The sequence below is a fragment of the Anser cygnoides genome, chromosome 20, assembly GCF_040182565.1.
Source record: "Anser cygnoides isolate HZ-2024a breed goose chromosome 20, Taihu_goose_T2T_genome, whole genome shotgun sequence".
Lineage (NCBI taxonomy): Eukaryota > Metazoa > Chordata > Aves > Anseriformes > Anatidae > Anser > Anser cygnoides.
Window position 1 is genome coordinate 6895685 of NC_089892.1, and position 20746 is coordinate 6916430.

General features: G+C 52.1%; 1 protein-coding gene across 8 annotated transcripts in view; it reads right to left on the bottom strand.

Annotated features, from left to right (window-relative positions):
- The window catches only part of COL27A1 (collagen type XXVII alpha 1 chain), a 198499-nt gene that overhangs the window by 18844 nt on the left and 158909 nt on the right, over positions 1-20746 (bottom strand). For all 8 annotated transcript variants that reach the window (XR_010826088.1, XM_066980818.1, XM_066980819.1 and 5 more), the window contains 7 exons: positions 19895-19948; positions 19358-19411; positions 17810-17917; positions 4747-4800; positions 4517-4624; positions 3113-3166; positions 2755-2808 (listed from right to left, as the gene is read on the bottom strand). Coding sequence is in view for 7 of the 8 variants with exons in the window: in XM_066980818.1 (XP_066836919.1) it covers positions 2755-2808; positions 3113-3166; positions 4517-4624; positions 4747-4800; positions 17810-17917; positions 19358-19411; positions 19895-19948 (486 nt within the window). In the remaining variant the exon portion in view is untranslated. The remainder of the gene's footprint in view (positions 1-2754; positions 2809-3112; positions 3167-4516; positions 4625-4746; positions 4801-17809; positions 17918-19357; positions 19412-19894; positions 19949-20746) is intronic.

A 20746-nucleotide genomic window follows, 5' to 3' on the forward strand; every position in this document is an offset into this window, starting at 1 on the left:
GAACACCTTGCCATTTGGGAGCTGAGATGGGTGTGATGAACACAAAGAAAGCTTACAGCTCTGGGGAGCTCTGAAGAGCATCAGGACTCACAGACTTTCTCTCTGAAGTTTTGTGCCCCCAGGAGTCTTATCGCCACTTTGTCCTTTGTCTTCTGAGAAAATCCTGCAGGATTGGTCAGCTCTAGGACTGCGAGACTGAGCTCCTCCAGGACTTCCTGATGCCTCAGCTGCTCGAGAGGGAGATGAAAGCTCTGCGCTAATTCTTTGGAAAGTTGCAGTGAAAAGAAGTTAGAGTAAAGGGCAGCAAAGTAAACATGTTGGGATACAAATGGAAAATGCATGGAGAAGAAGGGAAGGCTTGTTGTTGTTGGCTCCTGTCCCAAAGTGAGATACACCAGTTTGTAATTTTTAAAAGGATCCCATCTGGACTGCTTTAAGCAGCTGCCAAGTGCAGGCGTCTGCTCTGAGCAAGGCCTCTTTGAGGAGCTGTAAACGTATTAAACGCAGCAGAGTAGCTGGCTGGGATGGCACAGCGGAGCTGGATTCACAGTAATGCCTCTCACCACTCCACCTTCTGCTCTGCAGGAGGGAAGGCCTTCCCCACCATTATGTATCCTCTTTCTTCAGCAAACCTACATCTACCACATAGCTTAAAGCTCACAGAACAGCCACGGTCCCACTTTCGTTTCTGCTTCCGTTCCCAGCTTCAGGCTTCCATTTTAGCATGCGCACGCGTGCGCGAGGTTACAGATGTCTGGAGGGGAGGAATCTGTCCTCAGACTGAGATCCAGGCAACTCTTAGGAGATAAGAAGGAAGGATGGCTAGGAAGACTTAGATGCAGGTTTTGTGGAGCACCTGGATGCTGCAGGAAACGATGCTGGAGATCGAGCACACGATGCTGGGCTCTCCCTGCAATGTGCCAGCACACCTGCTGTCTGTCAGGGACGGTGCGAGCAGGACCTGGCTCTCAGCAGTCATTAACGGACCTGACTGTTCTCAGCAGATGCATGAGATGCTTTGGAGTTTTTGCCAGGCTTCAGCTTGGACACTTGCAATTAGAGTTCATTTTATCATCCGTGGTTAAGCTATTGCATGGCGTTGTTGTGCTCTGACAACACAAGATCCGTGTTATCTCTGAGGAGCTGCAGGCTGCAAAGTTTCCTTGCAGCTGGGTGAGCAGAGAGGCGCAGGCAGCTCTGTCACAGCAGCGCTGGTGAAGGGGAGAGAGCTTACCGAGCACTTCAGATTAATGATTTGGGGTGATGGGGCCTTTCAAGATGGCAAATTTAGATGTGGAGAGATTAAAAAAATCAGCAGTAACAATTTCAACTGAGATACCTATCCGCACATCTGTTGCTCCTCCTGTTCTAAAGCCAATGGCAATTTTGCTCTTGGTAGTCGCAGCTCCCAGTGTTTTGCCAGGATGCACAAGTTTCAGCATGGAACTGTGAGAAAACTCCGGCCAGGCTTTCAGCTGACAGCTTGCTTGGTTGTGAGCTCTTGCACTATTATCCTGGGCTGGTCGTGCTTGGCTAACACTTGGTGCTCTCCGCACGGCCGCCCAGCAGCGCACACCTGGGGCACGCTGCTGGAGGCTGCAGGAGCAAGTGACAGAGTGGGGGCAGAGGATGGGGCAGCACTGGAGAGTGTAGAGGGTGGAAATGCAGCAAGGCAGCGGTGGAGGTGCTGAGCAGCGGGAGCACCACCAGCTGCTGCTGTGCCACGGGTGTGACAGTGGCAAGAAAGGAGGGAATGAGCAGCAGGAACTGCAGCGTTTCTGAGACATGGGAGGTTTGCTGGTGGAGTACAACAGCTTGCCCTGCCCCATCGCCTCCTGGCCACCACCGTGAGGAGCCTGCAGGCAGAGCGAGGAGAGCAGCACGAACAGGGTGTCCTGACACTGAAAGGATGCACTCAAAGCCCCAGCACAGACGTGGCCTCGGGATCTCTGCCCCGAGTCCCACGAACTCCTTTTACAAGCAACGAAGCTCCTGCTTGCAGGCGCACATCTGCAGCCACACACAAAAACGAGCAAAAGGAGTTTGCACATCTTTCCTCTTCACTGGGACCCCACGGCTGCCCATTCCCAGTCACCACCACTTCCCTCCCTGTGCCGGGGGAGGGAGCATCGCCGCTGCTACTGCAGGCACGTGAGGGGCTCCAGCGGCACCGAGAGCAGGGCCAGCGCCAGCTGGGCTGGCCTGGGAGCACGGCAGCCAGCCCCGCCGGCAGGAAACCATTAAGGCATGAGTCACTTCTCCAGCCTGAACTGGTTACGGCTGCGCTGACTCAGCAGAAGGGGAAAAATGCACGGGGAAAGCTTCTGCCGCGGAAAGAGGGCTCTGACTCAGCCCAGCACCCCTCGCCGAGCCCCCTTGCTGCAGCTGGGCTGAGTCAGAGCCCTCGTCCCACAGCAGCGAGGAGGGAAATGGGACAAGGGTGATGGAGACCGGTTCTGCCCTGCTTTGATAACATCATTTTAGTATGGGTGGGCTGGAGGTGCACGAGCTTTGAGAGACAGCAAACCTAGCGCTGTTCCTGCTGCTGATGGTTAGAGCAAGACCCTCTTTCAAGAACAACACAGCTTGCATTTCTGCTGCAGGATATGACCATTGTCCCCGTGGCCTGTGTGACTGGGCTGTGCAAGCCTCCTGGGGCTGAGCTTTGGTGCTGAGGCCGTAACTGATGCTGCAGTAGCAGAGCAGCGCTGGCTCACGTTTATTACAGACTGGATGGCTACACGGCCAGCTTACCTTCTCCCCCTTTGGCCCCGGTGGTCCAATTGGCCCTGGTGGTCCTGCATGTCCCTGCGGAGAGCAGACAGCAAGTGAGGAGACAGGAGAGAGGTGTTTCACCAAAGGTCCTGCCTGGTTTTCTGACAGCTCGCACAAGCCCTGCACTGCGCACCCCAGCTGTGGAGGCACACGCAGGTCATGGCAGAGATGAACAGGCTGGATCTGGAGAAGCTGACACGGTGCAAACAGACACTAGAAAAACAACTACACCAAACTCAACTTCAGATCAGAAATAAGTCATAGCCACGTGCTGGAGTGGCAGTTCTGTTATGGTTCAGAACAGCTGGAAGCCAGAGGATGAAAATAAAATCCTTACCTGGTAACCCTTCAAGCCAGGCTCCCCCTGAGCACCCATCCTTCCCGGAGCACCCTGGAGAGGCAAGCACAGAAAGCACCATGAGAGCAGCCCGTGGGTGCAGCCGCAGGAACAGGACACGCCAGGCTGCACAAAGCGAAGCTCAGCACCACATGGGAGCATTTCAGCATGGCCACCTACTCCCCCGGCCGCTGGGGAGCATTGCTGCAGCCGTCTGAAACGCCCTGGCTTTATACCCAAATTATCTCTGTGCTAGGAAGTCCACCAGTGAGACCCTCCTCACGCATGACCTAATCCTAAGCTGCAGGGAGGAAACCTTTCGGTGTGGGTTCTGAGGCCGGGAAGGGAGTTTTCAGGGTTGTGATGAGGGCATTGCAAAAGCTGTTTATTGCATCTCTATCAATCTGCACAAAAGGGTTTTAACCAGATCATCAGATTAAAGTGAGGAGCAACCTTTCCAGATAATCCCATTTAGTGTGGAAGGAAGCCCTTTCCTCAAGACAGACTGCAGAGGCGTGCTCAGTCCAACACACTGCTGCTCGGACAGTGCTTCGCTTCCTTGTGAAATAATCCATGGAGACTTGGCCAACGAACCTAAGGGAGGATATATGGGGAGGCCATAATTTTTGACGCAGGAAAACACTGTCTGCAGAACCCTTACTCCATCACTCATTTGCTACTGTTCTGAAACATCACCGCGTTTCCCCGTTCATAAATAATTCCTGCTCTTTCACTAAGTTCTACCAAGTAAAAGTGCAACGAGTTTTCTTACCAGCCTACGATGCGTGAGGAGGTACTTGTTACTTACTGCTGCTGACCACACGTGTTTGTCTCATGTTCCTATAGCAAATTAACTTTCTTCCCTCTCTGCCACACAGTCGTTCTCTCTGAAAACCTCACCTTCAAGCCCCAACTCAAACCCTTTCCCATGCTGTATTTCTTCTTGCTGCAAGTGTTTTAGATAAGTATATCAAGAGTGGGTGTAGAAACAGGGCAGAAGTCCAAGGCAGAGTTCCTTTTAACAACACAGTTTGACTTGGAAGCGGCTCGTACCATGAGTGTGCAGTCTCAAAGGGAAAGATCTTAGCAAAAAATAGCTTATCAGCTCACTCCCTTCTCGAGAAAAAAATCCCCAATACTTCAGCTCGTCTAGGGACTTGTAAAGAAGCACCATGATGCAATGTGAGCTGGACTCATGGGCACTATCACCACCACTACCACTGTGGAGTCTCCTCTGCTGCTCAGAGCAATTGTTAAGCTCTTTTGGTCAATTTAACCCGTCTAGCATCATTTCACTCTCCCTGCTCTGGAGCCCTTGTTGGGCTCTGTGCTTCGCATGGGCTGGCACCCAGCACAGTCACGTTTCTGTGTGTTGTGTTCAACCATCTGCAGAGCTCTTCTCACCATAGGTCCCAGGGTACCTCGGGATCCTTTAGGGCCTTGGTTCCCCTTCGGCCCCTCCTTCCCTGGAGCTCCTGTCTCGCCGAGCTGCCCCTGGTAGCCCTTGCTGCCCTGCAGAACGAAGGCACAGACATTAATGCAGGACAAAACAGCTTCTACAGATAAATATCAAAGATGAGCAAAGAAAAGGGAGATCCAGAGGAGGAGACGTTATCAGTGGGAGATGTTCTTACCTTCTGGCCAGGCTTGCCTTTTTCCCCCTGTTTTCCTGGTTTCCCTTCTGGTCCCTAGGAGAGATTTAAAAAGCTGTTGGAATGGGAAAGCAAAGAAATCCCATCCCAACCAGCTCCTCGTTTCATTTTCCTGGTGCCCACAACCCTGACAGCATCCTCGCCCATCCCATCCCATTCCCAAGGGAGCCAACAAGGAGGCGAGGCAGTCATGGGCACAATTCCCAGGTGCTCCGGCAGGAGCACGGCCAAGTTTCTTCTTCAGCTGCTGCAGCACGTGGACACGGATCCCTGTGCCCAGGGACTACAGAGCAGCACGGCTGAAGCAATTCTCTTTATCTTCGCATTGAAAAGACAGATGCTTGTTTCATTTTCTATCTACCCGCCATACGCAGGTCACAATGCAAAAACCATCTCCCCGTGTTACTATCACTGCAAGGAACAGCACACAGAAACCACAACGTGCTGGTCAGGCACCGAGAAATGCACAGGCATGCGACACTTCAGGTGGGAGCCACAGCAACAAGAGGCAGAAACGCTGGCCTGCTCTGTGCCCCTCCGTGGGTGTCTCACGTGCAGCAGAGCCCACCAGCTGTCCTCGCACACACACAGACTGAAATTAGCGGCGATGAGCAGCTAAGTATAGCACACTCTCCTTAGGGAGCCCAGGGAAATTATTTTTTCAATGTTTGACCCCGTTGGCTGCAAGGCAGACAACATATTTTGGATTTGACAGAAACAAGCAGAAGTATCACTGAAGAAAATAACTCAGACTTCTTGGCAGCTGCCACGTACTTTTCAGCAGCATCCACACACCAGCACAGCATCTCTCCCCCTGTGCTCCTGCCGACCCGTTAGGAGGTATTGTTTGCACCCCTGTTGATGTTGCAGGACAGCATCGGTCTCAGGTGAACAAAAGCGACTTGGAAAGCTAGCCATATCTGAGGGTTTTCACTCTGATCTCAAACATGGGCCTCCTAAGTGCCTGCTCTTAACACAAAGGAGCAATTCAGGCTTATTATAGCCCTGACGAATTGTGGCAGCTCTTCACTGCCCCCGAGGGAACAGCTCCGTTTAAATAAGTCAAACATTTCAAGAGCCCACCTTGCCAGCGCTCTCAGAGCTTCACAAAGGACGAGTCTCTGCGAGGACTTCACGGGTCCTGGTCTGTTGCCTCTCCAGTTTGCTCGGGCGTTTGTTGGCTGTTTTGTGCTGCCACTTCCCCAGAGAGCACTTTTGGGATTAGTTTCCCACAGACGCTGCCCAGCCGCAACAGGCGATGAATCGTGGGTGACAAGGCCCTGGCGTCACCCCGTGATGTACACTTTTGACAGGAGTACAAAGAAATCTTTGCCAACAAAAGCATCCGACTGGGAAGTGGCCACCCCTACCCAGCCGACCCGCCCCCGGACAGGGTACCAGGGCGCTCAGCTTCCCCACGTGTCGGTTCTTGGAGGCACAGCAAAGCAACAGGAGCGCTCACAGACCCCGCTCTGCAGCAATACTGCAATGCCTAGTGGCTTGAAAACTGGGAGAGCGAACAGTGGTATCACTCACAAAAGTTTACTGTCAAAACAAGACCTGAATGAACAAAGACACAACTGGGATTTCCAATTAGTTGCATAATATTTTTTCCATCAGTCTCCCTGGACTGTGCTCTAAGATCTTTTGGAATTTTGGGCAACGGATATTTCTTGCAAATTGGAGAAAAGATGTTTTAAGCTAAATCTGTTCCTGGCCCTGGTGATGGCCAAGCTGTCAATCCTCTCCAGCAGAGTCATTTTGCACACTGAGATGTGCTCTTGAACTGCTGTGATGTAAAATCTCCTGAAACAAATACTTCCATGCTACTTGTGCTTGCCTCCCAGGACGAGGATGTGTTACAGGGTTTGCGAAAAATGCAGACGTCCCACAGCTACATCAGAGGAGCGGGAGGTAGAGCCTGGTCCCCCCACCTGGACACATCTCCCATGGAAGCAATGACTGAACCTTGCTTCTGCCCTGCACCCAAAAAATGTCTTTGCTTTTTGAGAAGACGGGTTTGGGTCTTAACTCTTCCCTAACGAGAAACAAAATTTCTGCATTGCTCCTAAAATCTGCCAGCATCCAAGTTCATGCTCGTACCCACGATCGTGCAGTGCGGCTATAGGGGCAGAGTCATTTAAGAGAGGAGGGAAAAAAAACAAAACCAAACCCCACTTTGACAGTCCAAGGCCTGTGCACAAAACTAAATCGACCCACAGAAGACTGTGCAATGCTCAAACGGGGTCTCACTTTCCCTGGCTTCCTTCGGCTCGTCTTTCTATGCTGGGATACAGATACAGGCTCTGAAATCTTCCTGGGCTGGCTTTTCCCCTCCTGATGCACCAGCCTCAGTGAGCAGCGATGTTCATCCACTCAGAGGGCTCTCCCGAGCCCTTCAGCCGGGGTGCGGCTCCTTCTCCATCGCTGCAGAACAAAACTTGGCAGCATCTCTGCCTCCTGTCAGCGATAGCTGAGCGACCAGCAGTCACTCGCGGTAAACCACAGAGCCCTTCCTTTGAGGTTCCCTTGCTGTGCTAGCTCTTGTCGGCCGGTTAAAAGCATCGCCGGTATAAATAAATGGGTCAAACCATGCTGGCAGCGCCGGCAGCCGAGATGTGGCTTGGATCTTGCAGCCTCAGCTACCTCCTCGAGCGGAGCGAGCTCTATCAGCGAGGGATGTTTCTGGGCTCCACCAGCACGCTTTCTAGGACTTTGGCCAGCGGAGCTGTGCTGGTGAGCGGGAAGCCTACCATATGTCTCATTTTCCTGGATGTGCTTTCTCCAACTGCGCAGGAATGTTGCCCAGATGAGTTTAGAGGCAGTCCTGCATTTGTCTGGGGTTCCCAGATACGCGGTATCTCTCCTTGTGATGCTCCAGATGCGGTTGCTGCTTGTTGCGGTCCCAGAAGTTCGCAGGGCACACACGCAGCGGTTTGTACAGCTCCAAGAAGTCACCGTACTGCCACACGCCGCACGTCACACAGGCAGTAACCAGCCCAGAAACAGCTCTGGTAGCCTTCAAAAAAGTTCAGGTTTTCTTTCTCCCTGTTCTTCTGACTCATCTGTCCAGGGATGGAAAAACTGGGGCCCAAACAGGAAAAAAATAAATAAATTGATAAATCAAATTCAGTGGGATTGACACTTCATGCAGAGTCTCCAAAGCCCATCAGCAATCCAGCATCGTTTGGTACCTCTTTCGTTGCACTGTGAAGTTTCCAGGCTTCCCGCTGCCTTTAGCAGAGAGAGCAACAAGGGGCAGAAATGTAGAAAAGATGATACATAACAATAATTCATTCCAGGTTCTTTTTTTCCTAGATACAAATCAGTTGGGTTAGTGTGCCAAGACACTGAATACTTGACATGTTTATTCTTGGGGTTTGTACACATTTTGTTGTATGCTTTGGGTCACTGGTTTGCTGAAGAAACAAATCTTTCCAAGCTTCTTCTGTGAGCAGGATTATTTTTAAATGGCCATTTCTCTTTATATACCACGCTTGTCACTGGAGAAGCACATCAGTATCTTCTGAAGATGATGGTATTTGTGATCAGGAACAGCAGAAGGCAGCAGTTTTTACATTTTTTTCATGACTTCAGGTATGCCAAAATATCCCAGGAAAGCAAAAATGTTCATCTTAGATCTAGCTTGTTTAAAATTTCGTTGCCAGCTTCAGTAAGGAGCCAATTTTATAATTTTTTTTTAGTACAGCTTTAGATATTCCCCTACGGGAGAGACGTGGATGGTTTATTGTCCAACGCAGATCGATAAGTTTGTAAGGAAAACAGAGGCTTTCAGCTGCTGATGGCCTCGGTACTGAAGTCAGACCTCTTGCACAGACATCAGTAGTGTCAGCGTGAGCAAAGGAGGTGCCCAGCTTTAAATTCTCAAAGCACCAACAGCTGAAATCTCTGACACCTTCCCAAATCCTGTCTCAGGCAGGTTCAGTACCACTCAAGACTGCCGTGGAGCATGTTTTCGGGTGTTTTGGGTGTCGGTAAGTGAGGTCTGAGGTCACTCCCCCCTTCCAAAAGCAAGGCAGGAAGAAACAGAAGAACCAGAATGCAGCCAGGGAGTAAAGAGAAGAAAGTGCCAACGGTGATGGAAAAAACGGTGCTAGTTTGAGGCACTGGAAGCAGAAAGGGCAGAAAAGCTAAAGCAGCAGTAAGGGTAGTAAGCATGAAGCGCAGGATGACCATGCCCATATTGTTCAAGGCCCAGCCAGCCAGCTCATTTAAAGGGAAATGAAAAAGCCCCGTATCATTTCCTACCGCTCAGCAACGTCTCCATATGAGAACCTCTACTTAATAAACTTTGATCGAGAGAAGCCTCCCCCCATAGAGGGCAGCTCACAAGCACTCAGGAAATTAGTGGGATTATTGGGGCCGGGCATTTGAAGACATAAATGTTTTGGATTTATAAGAAACACATTTCCTAATCTCCCTGCCTAGCAGTAGTTTGGAAGGGGAGGAGACACGGCAGTGGCTCTTGAATGGGTTTGGGAAAGAAGAAAGACTCAACTGTTCTTGAGAAGAAAGACCTGATTGTACTGTAAGGTTCAGAGGGTTTCGCTGGGATCACTGGGAAGCAATGGGCTCTTGGGCTGCCTGTGGAAACCCAAGTGGTGAGCACAGGTAGAGCTGGCTGCCTGAATTCAAAGAAAACGCCAGCTGGGAAACCCTATAAAAAGATCTCAGATGGAAAAACTACAGCAAGCGTTGCTATGACTTCCTTCTCAGCTGAGTTCCTCAGCTTAAAACATGGAATCCAAAACTAAACCTTGTATCCCAAACTCCCTGCTCTAGAGCAAGTCCTTATCTGCAAGCGATGTCGCTCTAAAATATGCATCTTTGGTTTTGTGGATAGGGACATCTATTTGACTCATTTATTCTAAGCAGCGTAAGCAGTTTCATAGTGTAAGGCAGCAAAGAGAATTGCATGGGGAGCAATGCGGTGCGCTCCAAGCTGCTCTGGTTTGGTCTGATAGCTCTGAACTGCCACGGAGTTGTTGTTTCTGGGAAATTCCCTTTTTCTCTCTTTTTTTTCTTTTTTTTTCTTTTCTTCCCTATTTCCTCATCTCTAAGGCAGCACACGAGACAAAGATGCTACCGAAAGGTAGCTTGATGATGGGTGGGAGGCGCAGGAGAAGTGCAAGCCCTCAGCACCACGGAGCTGGGAAGTTTTCCCACAAGATGACACCAAAATGCTCCAAAGAATTGGCCACTTTTGGATGCTGCCAACTGGGAAGAAAGCAATAGAGAGAGCGCTCAGGCAGTATAACTCCTATTTACACTAATAAGCACTGCTCGGGTCTTTCTTTTCTCCCACAAGCACTAGGGGTTAACATCCTCCTTCTGAAGGACACGAATGCCCTGGGGTTGTGGAAGAGGAGGGGAACGAAATCCTCTCTCGCAATAAGGAGGGGAATCTTGGAGTAACTGCACAGAAAGCGCGTCTCCTTCGTCTGAGTCAGGAAAGAAACCGTGCCAAGTCAACGGGATTTATTTCAAATTCTGGCTCATTTCAACTCCTATTAACTCTAAACGAAGACCAGCTGGGATCGGCCTGCCTTCCCGAGTGGCAGGGACCGAGCAGCGCTGGCCGGCGCGCGGCGAGGACCAACGGCCCCGGGGCTGCAGGCAGCGTGTCCCCACGCACCGCGGGGTGCCCGGCTCCCCAGGGGGCTGCGGTCTGCTCCAGGGGATTCGGTGCATCGGGTGGGCTGAGTCACGGACACCAGAATAGCAGACGAGGGTAAAAAAAAAGCAATAAAAGCTCCCAAACAACAAAATCCAGCACGTACCTTCCCCTAAAATGGGATGTTTAGACTGCGGCAAAAGCAGCTGAACCTGGGGCCATTGGAGATGCCGTGAGTACTGAAGGAAAAGGACTGCACAGAGGGCAGTGATTATGAAGGAAAAGGACTGCACGGAGGGCAGAGCTGCCCAGGGGGTCACAGCACCACTTCCAGAAGAGGACAGAGAACCTGGGGGCTGCAGCCATGCAGAGCCACTCACCCCGACCCTTGCTCCAGCCCTATCCAAAGCAAAGGGCTCAAGCACGTTTGACTTCACTCCCAAGCAACCCTATTCCCCTTAGATTTTCAGTGCAAGGCCAATACTTGCGTATGGCTCTGCTGGATGTTTGTCCACACGAGGAATGACACTCACAGGCTCCAAGGCTGTTAAACAATGATACGCCACGGCCAAGCACAGGCACCTCCAGCTCCAGAAGCTTCGCTCCAGCAGAGGAACTGGCGCTGCTGCTGTGAGGACTGGAAGGGACAAGCAGAAGCACGTCCCACTGCATCCCCTCCTCCTGCGTGGAGGCCGTGGCTGTGCCTTGGGAGCTGGGTCATGCCCAAGCCCTAGAGACACTCAGCTGCTGCAGCATTGCACCCAGAGCCCGTGCCCCTTGACAAGCACAGCATCCCACGGCAGCATCCGAGACGTGCCTGGCCCATGGGCCAGCACAGCCCATGCTGAGACGATGCTCACGGCACAGGAACAGTGCTGGGAGACTCCTGCTCCCCTTCAGCCTCTGCCACCGACCTCCTGCATCACCCTGGGCAAGTCACCACTGCTTTGTGCCACTACCACTAACGCGTTATTCAGGGCTATGTAACAATACTTGGTTCCTAGATGAATGGTGCGGGGAGCTTGCCGTTACCACCAGCACGCTGCCGGCTGTGCCACAGCCCTGTGCACCGAGCCCTGCCTTCATTCCTCCCGCTGCTCAGCCAGCGGGCAACCCCACGTCCTCGGGGAGCTCCTGCAGCAAGGGCTCCACACCCAGCCCATCCATCAGGAAACAACAGCTCAGCACATAATCAAAAAAAAAAAAAAAAGGAAAAAAAAAAGGCATGGATTCCTGCATGGACAACTGAGATTGAAACCAGAAGTGACTCCGGGACTGTCCCTCGGCAGCCCCAGTGCTCTCGGGGAGCCGAGTGCCTTGGCTGTGCCGCGGCGCTGCCAGCTGTCGCTGAGCTCATGTGCTCGGAGTGAATGGCTGGATGCAGCAGCAAGGCGCTTTGTTGCAGAAAACCTTTGAATTATGTTTTCAGGGGCAGGAAACAGAAAAGAACAAAGAGCAAAAAACCCGCTCTGGGACAAACGCTGCTGTAAGTGATGTTTGGACAGCTCTATAATAGAGCAGTGTGGCGGATGGGAATTAGCTCCTGCCCAATGCTGCTATAACAGAGCCCAGAAACCAGTCCCAGCGCGGCTGTGACCACGGCATGGTGTTACTGGAGAGAAAATGCGAGCTCAGAGCAGAAGGTCCTCGCCGGCCAGCACATCTTCCTTCCACTTCAAGACTTTGGCTTGTGGATGATGGAGAAAGGACGGGAACATCGGGTGTAAGTTGATGGGAAGGATGCTGTCCTCGGGACACCACCCAAGGCTGCGTGTGGAGCTGCTGCTACTCTGGGGAGACGTGGCTGGGACCACGGCGCTGGAGCCAAGAGCCACGAGTTCTCTCAGTTCTCAGGAGAGTGGCTTTGCCCTTTTCAAAGCACTTTGAATTCCCTCCAAACACCTTCTCAGGTCTTCACTCTTGCCAGTTCTGTCACTCTGCCCTCTGGGAGAGCAAACAAAAGGACTCTGACCGTATCACACCGGAGCAAAAGGACTCACCAAGCCCCTAGAGCTCTTTGGGTCTGGCGGTGCACATCTGCACCAGGCAGCAGGGCCGGCACACGCAGCCAGACCTTCTCTGATGTCATTGTTTATGGCCATTTCTGCCACTGAAGCATCTGGCTCAAAGCTTTCCACGTCCTGACATGGCTTGAATGACACTGCAGATAGGATTTCAGGTTAAAAAGGAAGTGGAAAAAGAAAAGAGCTCAGCTCCCAGTTTTGCTGAACAATGAGGGATTTTCTTGTTTCAGAGCATGTTGTATTTCATTACCTACAGGCTCTCCAATTGCTTTCCTGGAACTGTAAAAGCCTTGCTATCAGATGTCTGCCCTGTATGACAACCGGCGCGTTACGAAAACCGCAGCGCGCAGCCACGGAGAGCAGCTGGAAAGCCACGGCCTGCCTCCTGCCAACTGGCCCGGGCCCTGCGCTCCGGCACTGCGGGCTGGTTGTCCTCCACGGGAAGGGCTGGACGGGGGGCAGCGGCTGGAGGGGAGCACTGCCAGGAGGGGTCACCCTCTGTGACCCTGCTGTGCGCCCAGGTGGGTGGCTGAACACCCCTGACTTCAACCTTCGGTTCCTTCCATCCTCTGTAGTGGAGAACGGGCCTGACCGGCAGCTGGATCCTCTGTAAATACACATTACTCTCTGAAAATGTTCAGGTATTTCAGGCTCAATGGCACTGTTCCCTCATACAATTACCAGTTACGATGAATTAGCTTTTTATTTTCGTGAGCTTGCTTGACACTTGCATTGCTGCAGGACGCCTGGGGTTGAAGGGCTGTTCCACCTCCCATTCTGCCCACAGACCAGAGGTACGGCCTCCTCCTGCCCTCCTCCCCAGAGGACAACTGCTCCCCGCGCTGTCAGCCTGGGACCTGCACCTCCAGCCTCTCCCTGACTGGAGATGCCCAAAGTGGTGCTCTGCAAGGGGAAGACGTTCCCAGCTCCTTGCGGCTCACATGAGCCAACCAGAGCTCAAGTGGCCAAGTCCAGAAGAGTCGAGATCGAGTGACAGCAACGAGTTTGTGTTAGAAGATGTAGGAAACCACTGGGAGGAGATGACAGGTAGGGCAGCAGCTCAGAACAGATGCGCATCTCTGATGGATTTCTGAAACCTCAGCTGGATCCTGCACTCAGCTGTATGTTGGTGTTTCAGATGCTCTGACTCCTCGCTCGCTACCAGAGGGACAACTGGCAGGAGCAGGACCCGGAGTTGAACGGAGCAGTGTGAACTTGGACGCAGTGACTAAAAGACAGAGGATACTTGTGCATCATGGCTCCAGCTGCCTCGAGCCTGCCAACCGCAGCTGTGAGACTCATGGCCCATCTCGGCTGCCAGGTTTGTTTGCTGAAATCCACTGGCTTTGAAATGTGTACAAACTACCCCTGGAGACTTGGCTGGGGCCTCCCTGCTGCTTTTGTTTGAGCTTTAAAACTGCAGTGGAAACCGATTTTCAGATATGTTAACGCTGGAGATGGCTGGGCCAAGTTAAAGCTAACAATCTTTGAAAAGCGCTTCCTGAGCACCCAGGGAAGCGCGGGTGTGCTCAGTTGGTAATGCTGTATCAGCATCATGATGGCTTTCTGGAAAACAGCCTTGCTCAGTGAAACCAGACCTTGCCCTGCTGTGGGGACCAGCTGCCAGGTGAAAGCCTCTCCTTGGCATGCCCCAGCAGGGCAGAGCAGGTCCCTGCTGCCTCCGCCAGCGCTAGCACCTGTGGTGGTGCCCCAGGATGTCCCCTTGTCCCTCCCAGGGAGCCGTAGGACTTCACGTGCCAAAGAAATTGCTCTCCCCTTCCATCCCTTCTGCTGGTCCATCGCCAAGTGGTGTGTGAGTTTGTACAAGCCCAGCCAAGCTCGACCTGCTCTGGGGCTACAGGGGAGCTGCCAGCATCAGGCCTTTCCCTTGGCCATGTGTGCAACGCAGACTGAGAATGTACCAGCAGTAAAGCGAGATCGTTTTAGAGCACTCGTCTGCCTCATTTCCTACATCTGTCAAGGGGATACAATACTGAAGTGTCCTTTTCCTTTAGACGTAAGCAAGACTAAGAACAAGACTAAACATCTCTTTGGTGTTAGGGAAAATTCTCCAGGAGGCGGTGTGGCTGTGGGGATCTGTGGTGAAAAGGGTGTTCCCGGAGGCTGGTGCTGTTCCTGGAGGTCACAGCTGCGTGGGTCCCCTCCAGCACCGGAGCAGAGAGCAACACAGAGCCAAGCCGAGGTGCTGCAGAAGCTCATCTCTCTGACCATGACCGTGGACAGGCATCGGCTTCCTTGAGCTAACCCGAACCTCTTCCAGAAGCAGAAGATAAGCAACACGCTCCCCGATGCAGGTCGGTTTGTTGGCACAGGGAACGGCCAGATCCTTGTGCGTCTCTTCCATTAACAGCACAGAGACGTTGACATCTCCCCTGTCACTTCTGCAGACGAGTAGGATATCTCAGCATCACGGGAGCACAAATCACCGCCTCTAGCCCAGGGAAAAGGCAGGGGAGCCAAGCGAGACCGCAGCAAAGCACAGATGGAGACCCCTGGGTACTGCCCCAGCAGAGACCTGCTGCAGATGGATGAGCTAAAGACAAAGTGCTCCATAACACCAACTGAAGTGAGCATTGGACACAGCATTGCTATCACGTTGGCTGTATTAAACAAAACCAGATGCAACGTGCGCAATGTGTAAACACACCGCATCCGCAGCACGCCCAAGCCCAAGGCACATGTGCCTCGTCCCCACGGAGCGGGTGCCTCCGCACCTTCCGCAGGCGATTTCCATGCTACCGGGCAGTTCCCCACAAATCCTGGACAGGATCTGGTCACGGTGCAACCTTGGCGTTTGCCCTTGTGTGAATACCTTCAAGATTTTCTCCTGATGTGATTTTTCCTATCTTTCTCCAGCAGCCTTAAAAACCTCTTTCCGTGGCTCACTTCTGCAGCGGGCTGTGCCTGTGTGGCTCGTCTCACAGAGGATGGTTTGACTTCATATTGCAGCTTCCAATCCTTGCTTGAAAAGGAGAAGTTGTGGTTATCGCTCGTGGTTTGCATCTCTGGTCCATGAATTTCATACCTTGGCAGAAACCTAAGGAAGATCCCACTAACATTTGTACATTTTCTCCATGGGAAGCTAGAATAAAAAAACTCCAAGAAAAAATGGGAGGAGAAAAATTATTTGTACTTCTGTCAGAGGGCTTCCATCTCTGAATTAGCTCGGTGAGCGCAGGAACACCAGCCCATGCATTAGGTAATGGCCAGGCGCTTGGCAGGAGGCAGTGCTGGCTGGAGCCTGTGTGGGTCCCTGAAAGTCTGCTCGAGTTTCGACATAGGGGATATACAAAGAAACGTTAAAATAGTAGATGGAAATATAGCACTCTGCTGTAAAAAAAAAGAAAAAAAAAGGGGGGGAGTGATTATGAGCCGGAATCTTGGCTCTATTGACTATTTTTTTAAAATAAAACAGAAAATGGCATCATGTTCCCAGGGACATGCTGGCAAAGAGCAGGGATGGAGTCTGCGAGAACCTATATTTTATGCCCTATAACTTAATATGGCCTTTGCATGATTTCAGTATTTTTATTGGTTCTCAGAAGCGCGCAGTGTAAACACGTGAAGCAGCCAGAAGTGCAGCACGTGGAGGGCCATGTGCTGAGAGGCAGCAGGGACGTTGGGGACCACGGGATGGCACCAACCCTGCAAAGGGCTCCCTGCAGGCACAGGGGGCAGCAGCCTTATTTGGGGCAGGACTACAGCCTTGTTCTGCACATTTATGGTGCGGCACTGCCATATTAAGCCAATGTTTCCACTTTCCAGTCAAGCCAGTGCTCAAATCACCACCTCAGCCCAAAAACAACACACATCCAGCCCCTTTGCTGCTTCCATCCCCTCACACTGTTCTCCCTGGCCGCCTTTTAGCAGCCACAACATCACCAAAGGGAGAAACAACGTACTCCAGCATCGAGCATCCACCCCGTGCTCCAGGGCACCTGCCTGCCCCGCAGCCTCCCCCTGTCCCAGGAGGGACTCCAGGAGCTGCCACCAACCTCGCTCAGACTCGGGGTCCCTGCACGCCTCCTGGCATGCACGGGGTGGCAGCTGGCCTGTTTTCTGGCTGCAGGGGCAGCAAGACTCGTGCCCCAGGCGAGCCTGGCACCTCCAGCAGCACTGGCTGCATCCGACCTGTCTAGGCTATCGCCCCGCAGGATGAGCCTGAGTCCACGCTTCCGACAGCTGTGATCCACCACAATAATTAGAATATATAAATCATGTCATCAGGCTGATAACTCCCCTTTTCAAGCAGAGGGGTCTGGCTTCACTTGCAGAGCAGCCCGTTGGCACTGGGCAGCGCCATCCTGCGCCACTGAACGAGCCCAGGCTGGATCCTGCCCTATTCCCCCAGCCCTGCAGCTCTCGTCTCAGAGACAAAATTATGGTTTTGTTTTCTACGGCATTGAGATCAGACCTGTAAGTGAACCACACAAGCATAGGATATTCCCAGAGGATTCAGAAATCATTTCCTATTAATTTCTCTTATTTCTTACCTATATTACCAATGAGAAACCTTGGAAGGGAAAACCAGAAGTAAGCAAGTAATCACTGAAAATAAATGATAGGGAGCAAAGCCCGGCCATCCCCAAACTGCAGGCCGAGGCCAGCTGGGACAGCCAGGGCAGATGCAGCAGAGAGGCAAGCCCAGGCTGCACAAGCTGTCCCAAAGCCTACGCAAAGCCTGCAGCAGACCAAAGAAGTGATCCACATCTCAAAGACCAACCCTCCTCCTGGATGCAGCTTTTTTTTTTTATAAAAAAAAAAAAAAACATACTTTACGCCAACCCTTGCAACAAGCCATGTCTTGGATGACTTCCTGCCCTAAGCAGTGTCCTGGTTCAGTGCCTGCATCTCCCACTCAGTCTGCCCCCACGTGTTTTGCTGCAACATGGCAAGTCCTGTTACAGCAGGACTAACGTCCACAGTATTTGCTGTCCTTGAAATAAAAAAAAATAAAAAAAAATGCATATTTCTTTCTTGCTAAGATTTAAATGGAATTCAGCCTCCCAGACAAAACACTGAACTTCCTTTTGTCCCCTTGCTGCAAAAGATGCCCGTACTGCACATCTGGGCTCACACTTCAGCCACGAGGAAGGAGAAAGTCATCTTGCACGTAGGGGATTTAGACAAGAGCACACAGCACTCGTCACGATCCTTCTGGGGCAAGATGCAACCACCAAAATTTGGAAACCAGCACACAGATGACCCTCTGGAGAGGGGGCAGGAGCTGTGCTGGGCCAAGACGTGCACCTGGCTGTCCATGATGCACAGAGATGGCCCGTGCAGCTGGAAGGAGAGCCCTGGCTGCTCCAGGAAACCCACGGACCGCCTGGCGGAGGTGAGCAGGATGCTTTCTCAGACTCACTCGGACACCTGTGATGCCGGGATATCCAGGAGGCCCTTCTTTTCCCTTCAGTCCTTCAGTGCCTTTTTCCCCTTTCTCTCCTTCCAGGCCTTGCTCTCCTTTGTCCCCCTGTGGAAGAGAGAAGGTGGGAGTTTTCATACCCACACCACGCATGGGTCACCGTACATGCCTCTCGCAAGGAAAAAAAACCACCACATAATTAATATTTCAGGAGTCTGGGAGGAAGAGAGCCTGCAAGCAAAAGGATGAATGAGGGTGAGTCATAATACACTTGACATTTAAAAAAATAAGCAAAACCATTTTTTTTTTTTTTAAGTTTCTTGGCTGGAGGAGAAGGAACTCCCCCATTACACAGGGTAATGTGAACTCTACTTCTCCTGCGATGAGGCCTGAACCTCCCACGTGAATGAGACAGCGGACAACATCTGAGAGACTCCCTCGCCTCACCCAGAATCCCTGAGCTCAGGATGCTGGAAGATTTTAAATAGGACAGGTTTGTCTGGAGCAGCCACCTGGCTCTTTCTGCCAGCGGGAAGTAGCCCAGGGCTTGACTGAACACTACGAAACTGCGTTGTCTTGCCCTGCAAAGGACTTGTGGTTGGAGCAGTCGGTATCATGTCATGTCTGCTCTTACAGCTGATGGCATGTTTCATGGAGATCATCAAAAGGGCCAACTCTGTACCGAGAGTGGCACCATGCTGGTGCACCAACCAGCCTCGATGGACTCGGTCTCTGCTGTGCTAGAGCAGAGCCACATCTCTTCTGGGTACAGCAGCGAGCAGCGGCTCTTCTGCTGCCCAGAGACACGTTCAGTTTGAGGAAACCTCGCCTGGTTCAAGAGCTCGCGGGGACAGCTGGGGTGGCAAGAGAATACAGATGACTTGACTGTCTTTAAGGGGGAATCTTTTGGTCCAGCACTCAGAGATAAGCAGAACTAGAGACACATGGCAAATAGCTTAACCAGAACGAAGCAATAAAGTGCATTGTTGTGGGACCGGCTGATTTTTCTTTCCATGGAACAAAACTGTTGGCCTGTTTGGAAAGGCCGGCTGTGCAGGGACAGAAATCGGAGTCCTGTTCCAAAGGCAAGGTAGCAAGCTCACAGCAGTCAGATAAAGAGAGCGATGCAAGCCCTGAGCAAGCACCTGGGACTTTGCCAAGAGGAAGGGGATCTGATTTCTTTACTTGCAAACAATGTTCTGGTCAGCGGTGCAGGGGATAATGATGGACAATTCTTGATTTCCCCTGCCAAGCCCAGGAATTCCTGATTAGCTGGAAATTCAATCTGTAAAAACTCAAATAAAACAGACAAATTGTTGGAAACTAGATCTTGAAGGAGTTGACCTTTTTGGAGATCTGATCATATGCCAAAAATGTGGGTAGAGGAGTGAAACACGAGGAGTCCATTATGTGTGTCTGCAGAAAAAAAATCTTCACTTCTTATTTCTAAACAAATTAATCCATCAAAGAAGTGAGGGGATAAGAGACGAGGGCACACTGCACCAGAATGCCCTGCCTGCTGCAGACCCTTTGTATCACACATCTTACCTTGATTCCATCCGGCCCGGGTGGTCCGCTGTCCCCTTCCAGCCCTGGTTCTCCCTGCAAGACAGAAGCAAGCGACATAAAGCTGTGCCACACTTTTTTTTTTTTTTCCCCCATGCCTTCAGCAGATGATTCATAGCAGCAGGTCAGGCTGCAGTGAGAGGAGCCCAGGCCAGCACTTCCGACGTGTCCCATCCCATGCCCTAACGCTGAACGAGCTCTTCCTGGAGCAAGAGCAGCAGCCCGGCCTCTTGCTCTGTTCTGAGCTTTTCCTCCATAGACCCAGCTGTGGAGAAGAGCTCTTTCCCTGTGCTGGAAAGGGCACTCAGTCTGCCTTCATTTCACCTCGGGCTTTTCCATCCTGCTCCAACAGCTGACCTTGGTCCCAAAAAGGGACAAGAGCCATGGCCAGCTTCAGTCCATGAACTCATCCCGTCCCTGCTCCCTCCCATGCGGCACGGAGCAGCCAGTGCTGCCCTGCCTGCTGCCTGTGGGATCTGGTGTAACAGGGGAGCCTGAGCAGAAGGTGCCTGTACTCACCCTTTGACCGATGAGGCCTTGCTCTCCAGGAGCTCCCAGCTGGCCAGGATCACCCTAGAAAGAAGGCACCACAGACATGGAAACGCTGTTAATAATTAGGGAATGCTTCCCGTTGTGCTGCTCAGTTTGGCTTTTTCTTCCCTGTGGTCACACAAACACCCTCACTGCAGCTTGCAAGGCTGGCACCACCAGCACCTCCTGCACCCCGCAGGGGGCTGTAACAGCGACACCCACCAGGACAGGGCATGGAGGAGTGGGGCAGCTGCCTGCAGCTGCAGGGCCAGAGGCCTTCCCTTGGCATGGCCCTGTGCTGCGATGGGGGTAACATTCCCTGCAGCAGCCACACAGTGCTGTGCTCTGCACCCGCAGCTAGAACAGCATTGGTATCACACCAGTGCTGTGTCTCCGGCTGAGCAATACTGGCACCAGGACTTCAACCTTCAACCCCCCCAGCGCCAGCAGGCTGAGGGTGGGTGAGAGATGGGAAGGGGACATCACCAGGGCAGCTGGCCTAAACCAACCATATCGCATTTTGGGATATCCCATACCGTGTGGTGTCGCACTCAGCAATAAAGGGTGGGAAAGAGGAAGGGGAGGGGGGCTCTTGTCTCTTGTTATGAAAATGTCTGTCCTCCCAAACAACCGCGACGTGTACTGAGGCCCTGCTTCCTGGGACATGGCTGAACATCACTCCTTGATGGGAAGTAGAGAATAAATTGTTTTTCCTCTCTCTGTGCTTCCACACAGCCTTTGCTAGTTGTTTTTTTCCCCTCTTCCTTTTCCCTTTAATTAAATTATCCTTATCTCATCCCAGACTCGCGGAGGAGACAGCCAACTGCTCTCCGAGCCCCA